The sequence below is a fragment of the Ovis aries genome, chromosome 6 (genome assembly GCF_016772045.2).
Source record: "Ovis aries strain OAR_USU_Benz2616 breed Rambouillet chromosome 6, ARS-UI_Ramb_v3.0, whole genome shotgun sequence".
In the NCBI taxonomy this organism is placed as follows: Eukaryota; Metazoa; Chordata; class Mammalia; order Artiodactyla; family Bovidae; genus Ovis; species Ovis aries.
The window spans coordinates 46,583,813-46,601,075 of record NC_056059.1 but is presented as its reverse complement, the minus strand read 5'-3'; the positions used below and the strand labels follow the sequence as shown (position 1 = coordinate 46,601,075).

The window sequence follows — 17,263 nt, the reverse complement described above, 5'->3', positions numbered from 1 at the left end:
TATCAAACAAATAAAACCAAGGAGACTGTCACCAGAAAATCTGAACTAAAAGAAATACTAAGAAGAGTTTTTATAGTAGAAGAAAAATAATCCCAGGGTAAATAAAGATATATAGACGAGAATTATGAGAAACAAGAATAAAAATTGGTTAAGCTGAGTAAATATTGACTAAATACTTATGTTATAAAATAGTGATAGCAATGTCCTATGGAATTTAAAATAAAATGCACAACAAAAATAACACAAAAGGAAAGAGGTGTTTCTAAGTTCTAGCATTACATTACAGGGAAATAGTAAAAAATAAAATAGTTTATTCAAGAGTACAATTAATCAAGAATAAATGTTGTAACCTCTAGGGCAGCTATATAGAGAACAGTAAAGCAATGTGTATCTACCACATTAATGGAGAAGAAAAACAAAAAACAATAAAAATATTTGAATGATATTTGATAACCCAAAAGAATATAAAAAAGAAAACAGAATATGAAGCAAAATTAAAAAACCAATTATTAAGACCAATAATGTAAAACCAAATATATCAGTAAAATCATTAAATGTAAATATACTAACTAATAAAATTAAAAGGTTTGTCAGCCTGGATTTAAAAGACAACTATATGATGATTTTGATGCAGAAAGGGTGAAAATAAAAGTATGAAAAAGTCATACCATGCAATCACTAATCAAAAAAAGCTGCTGTGGCTATACTAACATCAGACAAAACAGACTTTAAGGCAAGAACCTTACTAGAAATAAAGGACATTTCTGGTGGCTCAGATGGTAAAGCATCTGCCTGCTATGCGGGAGACCCGGGTTCAATTCCTGGATCGGGAAGATCCCTTGGAGAAGGAAATGGCAATCCACTCCAGCACCCTTGCCTGGAAAATCCCATGGACGGAAGAGTCTGATAGGCTACAGTCCATGGGGTCGCAGAGAGTTGGACACGACTGAGCTACTTTACTTACTTAAGGGATTAATCCATCAGAAAGTTATCACAATATAGATCTATGTACAACCAATGAAATAACCTTAAAATTTAAAAATTGAGAGAAATAAAAGAAATAGATAAATATACAGTCATGATAGGAGATTTAAATATATTTCTTTGAATAGTTGGTAACAGAAAAAAAATTCTCTAAGATTATAGAAAAGCTGAACAGTATAATTGACACCTGGATTTCAGTGACATATATACAGATAACCTGACCCAACAATGACAGTATACACATTCTTTCATTCTTTACAAATGCACATGGGATATACAGCAAAACTGACTATACGCTAGGTTGCAAAGCAAGCCTCAAAAACTTTTAAAAGATTTAACCAGTCAGAGAATGTCTCTGACAATACTGATATTAAGTTGGAAATCAATAACAATGACATGGTATTATACATAGAAAATGCTAAAGATGCCACCAGAAAACTATTATAGAAGAGCTTCTTCAACAATAAAGTTGAAGAATATAAAACTAATATACAGAAATGTTGCATTTCTATACATTAATAACAATAAAAAAAGAAATTAAGGAAATAATCCCATTTACCATCTCATCAAAACCAATAAGATACCTCAGAATTAACCTACCTAAGAAAACAAAAATCCTAACCCAGAAAACTGTTAGACACTGGTGAAAGAAACTGAAGATGACACAAAGGGAAAGATACACTGTGTTCTTGTTTTGGAAGAATCAATACTGCCATTTACAGCAACATGGATGCATTATGCTAACTGAAATAAGTCAGAGAAAGACAAAATGCTACCTAATATCACTTCTACGTGAAATCTAAAAAAAAAATTAAAAACTAGTGAATAAGCGGCAACCCACTCCAGTGTTCTTGCCTGGAGAATCCCAGGGACGGCGGAGCCTGGTGGGCTGCCATCTATGGGGTTGCACAGAGTCAGACACGACTGAGGCGACTTAGCAGCAGCAGCAGCAGCAGTGAATAAACAAAAAAGAAACAGACTTACTGATACAGAGGACAAACCAGTGGTTACCAGTGGGGACAGGGAGAAAGAGAGGGATGATATAAGCTAGGTACAGTTTGTAACAAAAAGCTACTTTGTAACTAAGAGCTACAAGGGTATATTGTACAAACAGTGAACATAGCCAGTATTTCATAATAACTGTAAGTGGAGTATACGTGTGCTCAGTCGCTCAGTCGCGTCTGACTCTTTGTGGCCCCATGGACTATATAGCCCACCAGGCTCCTCTGTCCATGGGATTTTTCAGGCAAGAATACTGGAGTGAGTTGCCATTTCCTTCGTCAAGGGATTTTCTTGACCCAGGGATCGAACCCACATCTCCTGTGTCTCCTGCACTGGCAGGTGGATTCTTTATCACTGAGCCACCTGAAAGTACAGCCTTTAAAAACTGTGAACCACAATATTGTACACCTATAACTTATATAAATATTGTACATCAACTAAACTTCAAAAAATACAAAAAAAAAAAAAGAAAATCCCAATAAAAATACAAAAAAAAAAAAGAAAAATTTCAATAGCTTGGAAATTAGGTAATATACCTGAGAATAACCCTTGGATCAAATCTTTAAAGTGACAAAAAATGTTACAGAATGTTTTATACAAAAGAATATTTTTAAAAATGACTCATTAAAGCTGGAATACAGTTAAAGTAGTGCTTAGGGTGAAATTATAGTTTTAAATGGATATTTTAGAAAGGAAAAAATGTCTTGAAACTTATGTTCTAAGTTTCCATCTCAAGAAACTATAAAAGGGTAGAAAATCAATCTCATAGAAAGTAGGAGAAAATTACTAATAAAGATATGATCCAAAATTAAGAGAAAAACACTAAAGCCAAAATTGGTTCTTTGATGAGATTGGTAAAATTGATAAACACCTAGCAAAACTGTTTAAAAACACATATGTACACAAATTTCATTATAGGAAACTGTGATAGATTTTTCAGACATTAAAAAGAAATAAAAGCTTGTTTTAGACAACTAGACACCAATGATTTATATCATTTATTTTTAAAATATTTATTTAATTGCAGGATAATTACTTTACAATATTGTGATGGTTTTTGTTATACATCAAGATGAATCGGCCACAGGTATACATCTAAATGGCCTTCTCTGGTGGCTCAGACAGTGGAGATTTTGCCCAATGCAGGAGACCTGGGTTTGATCCCTGGGTTGGGAAGATTCCCCGCAGGAAAGCATGACAACCCACTCCAGTATTCTTGCCTGGAGGATTCCACGGACAGAGAAGCCTGGCAGGCTGCAGTCCATGGGATCACAGAGAGTCGAACATCACTGAGCGACTAAGCACACACGCACATACATTTAAATAAACAAATTTTTTGAAAAACACAACTTATCAAAACTGACAATAGACGGGACAGAAAATCTAAATACTCCTATATCTATTAAAAATGAGTCTGTTCTTTAAACACTTTCCAATACTAAAACATAACAAAGTTGCAGGACTGACAACTTCAGCTTATTATCAAGCTACCAATATCAAGAAAATGTGGTAATGTTAAAAACACAGACAGTAGATCCTTGTGCTATATACAGTAGGTCCTTATAGTTATCTATTTTATATGTTTCTACATATATGTGTATATGTTGATCCCAATCTCTTATTTATCCCTCTTCCCTATCCCGCCTACCCCACTGCCCCAGTAACCGTAAAATTGTTTTCTACATCTATAACTCTACTTCTCCTCTGTAAATTAGTTCATATGTACCACTTTTCTGTTGTCGCTGTTGTTCATTGTTCAATTGCTAAGTTCCTTTGCAACTCCAAGGACTGCAGCATGCCAGGTTTCCCTGTCTTTCGCTATCTCCCGGAGTTTGCTTAAACTCATGTCCATTGAGTCAGTGATGCCATTCAACCATCTCATCCTCTGTTATAACCTCAATCTTTCCCAGTATCAGGGTCTTTTCAAATGAGTCAGTTCTCGGCATCAGGTGGCTAAAGTATTGGTGCTTCAGCTTCAGCAGCAGTCATTCCAATGAATATTCAGGACTGATTTCCTTAAGGATTGACTAGTTTGATCTCCTTGCAGTCCAAGGGACTCTCAAGAGTCTTCTCTGACACCACAGTTCAAAAGCATCAATTCTTCAGCATTCAGCCTTCTTTATGGTCAACTCTCATATCCATACATGACTACTGGAAAAACCCTAGCTTTGACTATACAGACCATTGTCAACAAAGTGATTTCAATGGTGTCTAGGGTTTGTGATAGCTTTTCTTCCAAAGAACAAGCGCCTTTTAATTTCATGGCTGCAGTCACCATCTGCAGTGATTTTGGCCCAGGAAATAAAATCTGTCACTGTTTCCACTTTTTCTCCATCTATCTCCCATGAAGTTATGGGACCAGATACCATGATCTTAGTTTTTTTAATGTTGAGTTTTAAGCCAGGTTTTTCACTCTCCTTTTTTCACCTTCATCAAGAGGCTCTTTAGCTCCTCTCCACTTTCTAATGAAAGTGAAGATACCATTAGAATGACATCATTTGAGTGGTGTCATCTGTGTATCTGAGGTTGCTATTTCTCCTGGCAACCTTGATTCCAGCTTGTGATTCATCCAGCCTGGCATTTCACATGATGTACTCTGCATATAAGCTAAATAAGCAGGGTGACAATATACATCCTTGACATACTCCTTTCCCAATCTGGAACCAATCTTTTGTTCCATGTCTGGTTCTAACTGTTGCTTCTTGACCTGAATACACTTTCACAGAAGGCAAATAAGGTAGTTTAGTATTCTTACCTCTTGAAGAATTTTCCACAGTTTGTTGTGATCCACACAGACAGAGGCTTCAGTGTAGTCAATGAAACAGAAGCAGATGTTTTTCTGGAATTCCATAGCTTTTACTATCATTCAGTGGAGGTTGACAATTTGATCTCTGGTTCCTCTGTCTTTTCTAAATCCAGCTTGTACATCTGGAAGTTCTCAGTTCACATACTGTTAAAGCCCAGCTTGAGGGATTTTGAGTATTACTTTGCTAGCATGTGAAATGAGCGCAACTGTACACTAGTATGAACATTCGTTGGCATTGCCTTTCTTTGGGATTAGAATGAAAACTGACCTTTTCCAGTCCTGTGGACACTGCTGAGTTTCCCAAATTTGCTGGCATATTGAGTGCAGCACTTTCACAGTATCACCTTTTAGTATTTGAAATAGCTCTGCTAGAATTCTATCACCTCCACTAACTTTGCAGTAATGCTTCCTAAGGTCACTTGACTTCACACTCCAGGATGTCTGGCTCTGGGTGAGTGATCACACCATGGTGGTTATCTGGGTCATTAAGATCTTTTTTGTACAGTTCCGTGTACTCTTGCCACCTTTTCTTAATATCTTATGCTTCTGTTAGATCCTTGCCATTTCTGTCCTTTATTGACCCCATCTTTGCATGAAATGTTCCCTTGATATCTCCAATTTTCTTGAAGAGATCTCTAATCTTTCCCATTCTATTGTTTTCCTCTGTTTCTTTGCGTTGTTCACTTAAGAAGGCTTTCTTATCTCTCCCTGGTATTCTCTGGAACTCTTCATTCAGTTGGGTACATCTTTCCTTTTCTCCTCTGCCTTTCACTTCTTTTCTTTCTCAGCGATTTGTAAGGCTTCCTCAGACAACCACTTTGCCCTCTTGCATTTCTTTTTCTTGGGGATGTTTGGTCGCTGCGTCTCATACGATGTAATGAACCTCTGTCCAGAGTTCTTCAGGCACTCTGTATACCAAATCTAATGCTATTTGCCACCTCCACTGTATAATCATAAGGGATTTGATTTAGGCTATATTTGAATGATCTAGTGGTTTTCCCTAGTTTGTTCGATTTAAGTCTGAATTTTGCAATAAGGAGCTCATGAACTGAGGCACAGTCAGCTCCAGGTCTTGTTTTTGCTGACCACAAAACTCCATCTTTGGCTGCAAAGAATATAGTATAAGAATATAATATAGATTGGTATATAATATAACTTTTTTTAGATTCCACATGTAAGTGACATCATGTGTCTTTTGTCCTTCTCTGACTTACTTTACTCAGGATGACAATCTCAAGGTCCATCCATGTTACTGCAAATGGTATCATTTCATTCTTTTTTATGGCTGAGTAATATTTCTTTCTATACATCTACCACATTTTCTTTATCCATTCCTCTGTCAATGGACATATAGGTTGCTTCCATGTCTTGCTACTGTAAATAGTAAACAGTGTAGCAGTGAATATTAGGGTGTATGTATCTTTTCAAATTACAGTTTTCTCTGGGTATATACCCAGGAGTGGGATTGCTGGATCATATGGCAGCCCTATTTTTAGTTTTTTAAGGAACCTCCACACTGTTCTCTACAGTGGCTGTACCAATTTATATTCCCACCAACAGTGTGGGAGGGTTCCTTTTTATCTACACTCTCTCCAGTATTTATTATTTATAGTCAATTTATCTTTGACAAAAGAGCAAAAGCAATTCAATGAAGCAAAGACAGTCCTTTTAACAAACTGTAATAGAACAACTGGACATCAGCATGCCAAAAAATATGTGTGTGTGTGTATTTTTTTTAATGGATCATAAATGTAAACCCCAGAACTATAAGACTTCTAAAAGATAACATGGATGAAAATCTAAGTGACCTTGGTTTTGGAGATTAATTCTTGGGACATACTACCAAAAACATGATCCATAAAAGAAAAAAAAACTGGTAAGTTGGACTTCATTAAAATTAAAAAATTTCTCTAGAAAGTTACTGCTAAGAGAATGAAAAGACTGGCTACAGATTGGGAGAAGATATTTGCAAAGCACATATCCGATAAAGGGCTTGTACCCTACACATACTCTTAAAACTCTTAAAACTCAACAATAAGAACACCCAAATAAAAACACAAAAAGACCTGAACAGACATCGCACCACAGAAAACATACAGATAACATAAAAACATATGAGAAGATATTCCTTATCATATGTCACTAGGGAACTGTAAATTAAAACAACAGTGAGATATCACAACACACCTATTAGAATGGTTAAAATCTAAGCCACTGGTAACACCAATTCTGGCAAGAACGTGGAACAACAGGAACGGTCATTCAAGGCTGGTGGGAATGCAGAATGGTACAACCACAACAGAAGACAAGCTGTCAGTTTCTACCAAAGTCTTACAAACCAGAAATTATGCTTCTTGGTATTTAGCCAAATTAGCTGAAAACTTATGTCAACACAAAAATCTACCCAGGAATGTTTATACCAGTTTTATTCATAACCGCCAAACTTGAAAGCAACCAAGATGTCCTTCAAAAGACAGTGAATGTACAAATGAACTGATATACCCTCACAATATAATATTATTCAGAAAAAGAAAAAGCTGTCAAGGCACAAAAAGATATACAGTAACATAAGGCACATTGCCAAGTAAAAGAAGTTAATCTGAAAAGCTACATACTGCATAATTACAACAGTGAGACATTCTTAAGGGCAAAAATGCAGAGACAGTAAAAGCCAAGTGGTTGCTGGGGGCTTGAAAGGAGGGAGGAATGAATAGGCAGAGCACAGAGGATTTTCAGGACAGTGAAGTATGACCAACCTAGACAGCATATCAAACAGCAGAGACATTACTTTGCCAACAAAAGTCCGTCTAGTCAAAGCTATGGTTTCCCCAGTAGTCATGTATGGATGTGAGAGTTGGACTATAAAGAAAGCTGAGTGCTGAAGAATTGATGCTTTTGAACTGTAGTGTTGGAGAAGACTCTTGAGAGTCCCTTGAACTGTAAGGAGATCCAACCAGTCCACCTAAAGGAAATCAGTCCTCAATATTCATTGGAAGGACTGATGCTGAAGCTGAAACTCCAATACTTTGACCACCTGATGTAAAGAACTGACTTATTTGAAAAGGCCCTGATGCTGGGAAAATTGAAGGCAGGAGGAGAAGGGGATGACAGAGGAGGAGATGGTTGGATGGCATCACCAACTCGATGGACATGAGTTTGAGTAAACTCCAGGAGTTGGTGATGGACAGGGAAGTCCATGGGGTTGCAAAGAATTGGACACGACTGAGCAACTGAACTAACTGAACTGAACTGAAGTTATTCTGTGAGATACTGGAATAGTGGCTACATGGTATCACACATTTGTTGAAACCCATAGACCTCTACAATACAAAGAGTGAGCCATGATGTAAATGTGGACTTTAACAGTAATGTATCAGTATCAACTGGTTCACCAATAGCAACAAATGTAGCACACTAATGCAAGATGCTAATAAAGGAAATTGTGTGTAAGGAGAGGAGATGTATGAGAACTCTGTATTTCTGCCCAATTTTTCTGCAAGCCTAAAACCATCCTAAAAAATAAAGCTTTACTAATTAAAAAAAAAAAAAACAACCTTCTCAAAAGAAAATCTGAGACACAGGCATCAATGGAGACTTCTTCTATACATTTAATAAAGAAATAACACTGTCTTGTAACACTCTTGCATCAAATAGAAAAGAAAAAAGGAGGCGAACACTTCTGTAACATTTTATCAGGCCAGCACAAACTTGTCAAAGATACTACAAGAAAGGAAAATTACAGACCAACCTTTCTCACTGACATAGGTTCAATCCTTCAACATTTATTATTGGATTTCTGCTAATGTATAGGATGTGGGAAGTCAGAACAAGAAAATATTACTCCCACCCTAACAATGAGAAAGAGTGGTATAATCTACAAAAATCTTAACTTTTGAAGTCAACAGAAAAATGAAGTTTTAAGACAATCAAGTGATTTAAATTCCAAACAGTAACAAGCCCCTCTAAAGACAGATGGAACTACAAACTATTTAATATTTGACAAAGCACAGGAGGAAAAGGAGGCTACTGTACAAGCAAGCAAGAAAAATTCAGCTAAAATTAACTGTTATAGATGAGATGTGGGCTAGTATGTCCCAGAAACACTGGGAGCTCAAAACACAGGGGAATTCACACTTGCATGCTCTTTTCCAAATGTCTCTATCAGGGCTGAGGGTAGAGCAGGGAACTGCAAAGGGTCCCTTTCTGTGGCACAGGTGTGCAAGAAAGGATAGGCCACCACTACAAAAACAGCATACAACCATACCACATTGCCCAAACTCCCCTCTCATTTAAGGAAGAGGCCTTAAACCTCTGGAAAAGGCAGAGGTTCTGGGTGTATGAGAGTGTACTCAGTCATGTCTGGCTCTTTGTGACCCCATGGACTGTAGCCCGCCAGGCTCTTCTGTCCATGGGATTTACCTGGCAAGAAAACTGGAGTGGGTTGCCATGCCCTCCTCCAGGGGATCTTCTTGACCCAGGGATCAAACCCATGTCTCTTATGTTTCCTGACCAGCAGGCGGGTTCTTTACCACTTAGGCACAGGGGAAGCCTCTGGGGATTATGACTGTTGAAAAACTACCTTCCTCATGGAAACATAAGAAAACTCTCACAGGCCCCAAATCCTAAAGCAGTACAAAGCAGAGGAAAGTCAGCACTAGGGAGAGGGAGGAATCTCTCACCCATTATGTGCCACAAGACAAACTTCAGCTGCCAAAAGCAACTGTACTCCAATAAAAATTAAAAACTAATTTAAAAAATAAAGATAAGCAAAGCATTGGATGACAGGTTGGCTGTTTCTTATAAACTATTCTTACATATAATCCAGCAATTACAATCCTTGGTATTTACCCAAATGAGTTGGAAATGTCTCCATTCGAAAACCTGCACATGAATGTTTGCAGCAGCTTTATTCATAAATGCCAGAAGTTGAAAGCAGCCAATATCTTTCAGTGAATGGACAAGCAGTCATACATCTAGGCAATGGAATATTCAGTTCAGTTCAGTTCAGTTCAGTCACTCAGTCGTGTCCAACTCTTTGCGACCCCATGAATCACAGTACACCAGGCCTCCCTGTCCATCACCAACTCCCCAAGTTCACTTAAACTCATGTCCATCGAGCTGGTGATGCCCATCCAGCCATCTCATCCTCAGTTTTCCCCTTCTCCTCCTGCCCCTAATCCCTCCCAGCATCAGGGTCTTTTCCAGTGAGTCAACTCTTCACATGAGGTGGCCAAAGTACTGCAGTTTCAGCATCTACATCAGTCCTTCCAATGAACACCCAGGACTGATCTCCTTTAGGATGGACTGGTTGGATCTCCTTGCAGTCCAAGGGACTCTCAAGAGTCTTCTCCAACACCACAGTTCAAAAGCATCAATTCTTAGGTGATCAGCTTTCTTCACAGTCCAACTCTCACATCCATACATGACCACTGGAAAAACCATAACCTTGACTAGATGGACCTTTGCTGGCAAAGTAATATCTCTGCTTTTCAATATGCTATCTAGGTTGGTCATAACTTTCCTTTCAAGGAGTAAGCATCTTTTAATTTCATGGCTGCAATCACCATCTTCAGTCAGCCTGCTTATCTAACTTATATGTAGAGTACATCATGAGAAACGCTGGGCTGGAAGAAGCACAAGCTGAAATCAAGATTGCCAGGAGAAATATCAATAACCTCCGATATGCAGATGACACCACCCTTATGGCAGAAAGTGAAGAGGAACTAAAAAGCCTCTTGATGAAAGTGAAAGAGGAGAGTGAAAAAGTTGGCTTAAAGCTCAACATTCAGAAAACAAAGATCATGGCATCTGGTCCCATCACTTCATGGGAAATAGACGGGGAAACAGTGGAATGGAATATTACTCAGCACTAAAAAGAAATAAGCTATCAAGCTACAAACTGAAGGTGGAAACTTAAATACATATTACCAAGTGAAAGAAGCCCATCTGAAAAGGCTACATATTGTATGACTTCAACTATATATATGACATTCTGAAAAAAGCAAAACTATGGAGACAGTAAAAAGATAAGTGGCTGCCTGAGGTTCAGCGAAAGGAAGGGATGAGCAAGAGAAGCACAGTATTTTTATGATATCAAAAACCATGCTGTACAATGTTAGATACATGTCATTATTTATTTGTTAAAATACATAGAGTCCACAACAACAGTAAACTATAAACTATGAAATCTGAGGAAAAAACCTCAACATCAATTAGTAATAAAACTCTCAGAAAACAAGGAATAGAAGAGTGTTTCTTCAACTTAACAAAAAGCATCTAGGCAACATCACATTGGAATCACTAGCCAGTGTAACGAGGCAAGAAAAAGAATTAAAAGGCACATTGATTGGAAAGGAAGATGTAAAACATCTTTATTCACAAATGACACCTGACTTGTAAAATTCTAAGTCATGTACAAAAAAAGGTATTATAACAAATACATAAGTTTAGTAAGACCCCAGGACACATGGTAAATATACAAAGATCAATTATATTTCTGTATACTAAGAACAAATGAAAAAAGAACAAATAATTGGAAATGTAAATAAGAAAAAAAGGCAGAATTTTAATAGTACTAAAAACATAAAATATTTGGGGAAATTTTTAATAGAATGTGTACCACAAATCATATGTTGTTTAGTCACTAAGTTGTATCCAACTCTTTTGCCACCTCGTGGACTGTAGACCACCAGGCTCCTCTGTCCATGGGATTTCCCAGGCAAAAATATTGGAGCGAGTATTTCCTTCTCCAGGGGATCTTCCTGACCCAGGAATCGAACCCACATCTCCTGCCTTAGCAGGTAGATTCTTTACCACTAAGCCACTCTGCTAAGTCACTTCAGTCGTGTCCGACTCTGTGCGACCCCATAAACAGCAGCCCACCAGGCTCCCCCATCCCTGGGATTCTCCAGGCAAGAACACTGGAGTGGGTAGGGAAGCCCAATGAGGGACTTATGTCATACATAAAGAATCCGTACAATTCACCAGTATGAGAACAAACACCAATTTTTTTAAGGAGAAAGATTTTAACAAACACCATTTTTTTAAAGGCACTCAGTAGTATGCCCGCCAAGAGGTGCAAGCTCCGGGCTAACATACAAAAGTGACTGCAGGAAGACCCCAACTAAGCCCCCAGGGCTTCCCGAATGCCCACAGGGCCTTTGCTGACAATCCCTAGCTCCAGGGCCCTCCATCATCAGGGGACCATTTCCCCCCGCCCCCTTCTTCCTTTACAGTATTTAAGAAATAAAAAGTCAGATTTTCCTGGCCAAAAAAAAAAAAAAAAGAGAGAGAGATTTAGAGGAGTATAATTACAAATAAAAATTAATTAATTAAAAACTAACACCAAGCACTAGCAAGGATGCAGAGCAATCCTCATAATGGCTGTGGAAATGCAAAATAATACAGCCACTTTGGAAAAGTTTGGTAGACTCTTATACACATACACTTACCATACAACTCAGCAGTTCCACTCCACAGTATTTATTCAAGAGAAAAGAAACTTTTTAAAGGAAAAAAAGAAAACTATACCAGAAAGCATATATCAGCTTTACTTATAATGTTTATAAATGGAAACAAAACATAACTCTGTAACTGAAAGTCCCCAGCAACCAAGGAATGGATAAACAAATCATAGTACATTCAAACAATGAAATATTACTCTACAATAAAAAGAAACATAGCTACTGAAATAGAAACTACATGAATGAGTCTCAAATTATGCAAAATGACAAAGCACAAAAATTCACATACTGTAGGATTTCATTTGTCACATTCACAAAAAAAGGCAAAGGTCTCCTGATCAATCTCTGCATCCAAAGAAGCTAGCACATTAGAAAATAAGGAATGCCTGGTGGGCCGTCAGAGGGGGAATCATTGCACGGAGGGTAGACAGCAAGGTCATAGAAGCCAAAGTCAAAAGGAACCTGGGGGTTCAAACACACCTGCAGGATGGAAAAAGCGAAGGAAGGTATACTTCTACCTACCTCCAACGATTTCAGCAGCTTAGATTAGATTAGATTAGATTCTGTAAAGCTCTACACTATAAATGAATAGCCTCAGCGGTTCTCTGGCCTAAAAGAAAGGCATGATGTGCCCCACCCTACTTTAAAAATAAATCTATTACCCGACGCCTGAGACTGAGCAAGTGGAGCTTACAAGCGGCAGGGAGGATTTTCCGTGCCCAGGAGCGGAGCTGAAGAGGGCCGAGGCGGCCTCGGGCTTAGGTCTGCCGGAGGCAGAAGGAGCCGGGGCATCGCCGCGGCCCCGCGGGTCTCCACCCCTTCCCACAGCCTCACTTACCCAGGCCTGCCGTTCCAACTGAGCGTACAAATTTGAGCCTTTGAGCTTTTGGACTATCTGGGCAATAATGAGAGACAGATCCGACTCCTCCTGCAACATTTCCCCTGTCCTACCCCGCCAAGTAGCGGGGGCCGCTAGCGCGGAGAGCACTGGCCACGTTCGGGGTCCCACTCTAGACCAGTGACACTTCTCGGGGACCTTATTACACTGGGACGCCTCCAGCGGGCGTTACTAGGCAACTGCCAGGCCGTGAGTCCGTTCCTCTCTGGTCCCCCCCTCAAGCCTGAAGGCCCAGCACCTGCGTTCCGCTGGCAGAAAGCGCTCTGCGGAGTGGGGGGAGGGGAGAGTAGCTTTTCAATTCCGTTGTTCCCGCTTAGTCTGTGGTGGAAAGGCAGGAAGAGGGTCTCTTTCCTCCAGATCTACAGAGCCTCTGATGCATTAGGGGAAATCAGAAAGCTGTGTATTTTTGTGTTTTATTATGAAGGATCATTCCTTTTCCACTTTCCAGTCTCTACAGAAAACAGGGCCGTGCACACAATGAAATGGCAAATGACTTCCAAAACTTACAAGGCTCTGACCCTGGATGCGTGAACTTGGGCGAGGTGCTTAAAGTTAACAACTCGCTTTCAGCCTCAGCAAAATAATACCCAGCTGACAAGATGCTGTGATGATTAGCTGAGATAACAATCGTGAGGGTGCCTAGCCCTGTACTTAGCGCTCCACTTTATTTCCTTTTCTGTTTCTGTTCTCTGGGGTCTTATGCCAGGAATAAATATACAGCGTCTTCTTACCTAACAGCTATAGCAATAAGCATTTTTTGGATAGATTTTCTCTGAAGCGTTGGCATTTCGGTGGTAGCTAAGACATTGTCCGAGTCTTAAGGAATGTGCCATCTAAATAGATTTCCTCTTCTTCCATGCACTCACTCATTCAATCAAAACTCAATTCAAAATTCATTCAGCTTTCAACTTACTGAGCTTTTACATACAAGAAATCGTCTGCGCACAAAGGTAAATAAAACATGGTTCTTGACATCAATGTAACATAGCAAAATTTTAAAGAGAACCAGAAGTATCTAATTAATTGAATGACATTCCAAAAGGCAGCTAATTTTGAACGGCCTATGGAATAATACATGTATTAGAATAACCTCACCAAAATAATCAGGAATTAAATTCAAATATGTGCATGCATTATATTTTAAGCAGAGAAAATGTAGGATTCCAAGAAAAGAGACCAAGATTGATGGCAAAAACTACGCTAGTATAACTGCATTAAACTCTAATGTGCTCAGGCACAACAGATCTTCCGATTCAGTAGGCCTCTGGTAGGACCTGCTAATCGCACTGTTAGCAAGTTTCCAAGAGATGGTGACCCTGGTGGCCCAAGGCCTATATTCTAAATAGCAAGAGACTAGAACAGGTAAACAGTAGAAATTCAAAGGGACCAGACTTCTGGCATCTATGGGCAGTACCCTGGCCTTCAGAATATTATGATGATAAACACAGGTCCCAAATAACCCCTTTGGTCAGGTTTGTTTCTTTGGAGTGAGGCAGGCAAGGGGGAAAGTGTGTTAGTTGCTCAGTCGTGTCTGATTCTTTGCGACCCCATGGACTGTAGCCTGCCAGGCTTCTCTGTCCATGGGGATTCTCCGGGCAAGAATCATGGAGTGGGTTGCCTTGCTCTCCTCTGGGGGATCTTCTCAACACAGGGATCAAACCTGGTGCTTAAGGCAATTTACATACTCTACAAAACATGTGGTTTCTCTGCAAAACATTCTCCCACAACTCAGAATTTCTCAGACTTGTGTATGAGTGCATGTCCTCAACTGTCTACAGTCTGTTTATCCCAATATCCCACCCATTCAAGAATCTCTGCATGAATGTCTCTATGAACAACAATAACAACAAAAAAACAGCAGTGGAGACAGTGTTTTTGAGAACGAAAAGGGTGACATGATTAATAACTGAAGAGATAGGAATGCTTAGGTTAAGAAGGGTCATAAAATATAGAAGGGAAAGAAATGAATTCGTGGAGCTGAAGAATAAGCAGAGTGCCTTGAGTCAGAAAAGTCTGGGTTCCCCTCCTGCTCTACTCCCGTGGAGCTGCTCAAGTCCTCCATCATCAGAGTTTCCACTTTCTCTTCTGTAACAAGAGGATAAAAGACGCATCTGAGGGGATAGTCTACCTAGTCTTAAAATACCAGCAAATAATAATAAATTAACTATTGAAATTGGATAATTTGACAAAACAGTCCCCTGTTCAATTGACAAGGGAATAGAAAGTACCTGAAGAAATGCAGCAAGACATATGAAAGTAACCAGCACAACTCTTTGCACACATAGAGGCTTTAAAATTTTTTCTTTTAAGGAGAAAATAATTTTCAGTCTTAAAGCAGCAATCAGAAAGTTAAAATTTTATTTTGATGGCATGCTCAAGCAAAAATAAAATTTAATGTTAACATTAAGAAAGTGTTTCTCACATCCACAGAAGTAGATGTGTTTGGAATATAATTTGATCCTAGTGTGCCCTCTGTTCTTTTTCCAGTTCAATTTAGCCACACTTTTCAGAACACCTCTCTGTGCTAGGAATGGCAAGGAATACAAATATGAGTAAGCAATGGTCCCTTCTCAAGGAATTCTCAGTCCCAAAGGGATGGTGAGCCCAGTACACAAAGGGCTAAAATGGTAAGCAGACCCCTTTCACCTGTGTATCTGGAAATTTTATTACTTTAAAGTAATTGTCTCATAAGAAACAGAAGGTACTACTTCCTTTCTCTGTCCCTCAAGGGAGAACTTTGCCTTGGAAATTCTTACTTTACCTAACAGGGTTGAGGATTGGGAAAATACACTATTTCTGACATTTTTGAGTGAACCATGACCCAGACTAACAGATGAATAGCCAAAGAGGTCCAAATCATCTGAATAATTAAAACTGCATAAACAGAGACAACAGCAAAATAGATGAAGAGTGAAGTCTTCTCAAAATTGCCTCAAATTCAGAGCAGAGGTGCTCTGGGCCAGCATGTGTAAGGCCTTGTGCCCAGTCATGACTGACTTCCTCAGAGCTGGTCTACTTTGATCTGTTTTACATACAATGTCATGTCAGATTTCACTGTGGGTGAGGGGGTGCATTTGAAAATCCCTGATCAGTGGCCTCACAGAGGCATGGATGTGGACCACATCAAAAACACCCTGCCAGTCTAACACAAAATTAAGGTACTCTTTAGGGTATATCAGAACATGTCCTTATTTTATTCACATGAGTATGGCTTGCATAAACTATACAATTTGCAATTAAAATTATTTTCAGCTATTATTTTTGAAAGAGACACTGGGCTTCCCAGGTAGCTCAGACAGTAAAGAATCTGCCTGCAATGCAGGAGACCTGGGTTTAATCCCTGGGTCAGGAAGATCCCCTGGAGAAGGGAATGTCATCCTGCTCCACTATTCTTGCCTGGAGAATTCCATGGACAGAGGAGCCTGGAGGGCTATACAGTCCATGGGGTTGCAAAGAGGCAGACATGACTGAGCAGCTAGCCAAACACGAACTGCTTTTAGCATACCGTGTCTGCAGAATGGCTTGAATTGTATGTTGTCAGGAATTTACTTTAATAAAAATTATGGTGTGTGTCATGCAGATCATGAATGCTAACAGATCCCACTGTCTTTGGGAGCAAATGAGCTCGTAGTGCTATCCACTATCTGTCACTGGGTAGTTAGCCCCATGCGCTAGCACAAGACCTCAGGCTCCTCTTAGAAGTCTCTTCCTGTTACTCCTGAGAATTGTTAGGAAATGACACAACTGTGTGTAAGAAAATTGCTCCTCATGATCTTCTCTGCCTGCTCTGGTGATGTCCAGTGCCCCCAAGCCACTGTCCAGGGTGCTGTTCTTGGTGACCCCGAAGCTGCAAAATACCAGAAGTATTTAAATCCCAAGGCTCAGCAAAGCTCTCATGAAAAAACTTCTTTGATTCTTCTTGCCACCTCTCTTTACAAGGTGGCTATACCTCATTTCTGAGTCCAGGGTAAGTACCAGACTGTGCTAGTCTCCACTCCCCATCTTTTCTTCCTCTGGTTCCAGACAACTGTGTGTGAATGGGGAAGACTGGGCTACTGGCTCTGTGAACAATCTCGAAACTGTGTTGACTCCTTGTAAATTCTAAAGCTC

The 17,263-nt window shown here is 39.4% G+C and overlaps 1 protein-coding gene across 3 annotated transcripts in view; it reads right to left on the bottom strand.

Annotated features, from left to right (window-relative positions):
- TBC1D19 (TBC1 domain family member 19) overlaps nt 1-13,302 on the bottom strand; it is a 152,086-nt gene extending 138,784 nt beyond the window's left edge. For 2 of the 3 annotated variants that reach the window (XM_060416951.1, XM_004009756.6), the window contains exon 1: nt 13,094-13,302. Coding sequence is in view for 1 of the 3 variants with exons in the window: in XM_004009756.6 (XP_004009805.1) it covers nt 13,094-13,192 (99 nt within the window). In the remaining 2 variants the exon portion in view is untranslated. Of the gene's footprint in view, nt 1-12,777 lie in introns of all 3 variants that reach the window. The other variant, XM_060416952.1, reaches the window with a different exon arrangement.
- Between the last annotated feature and the right edge of the window lie 3,961 nt (nt 13,303-17,263).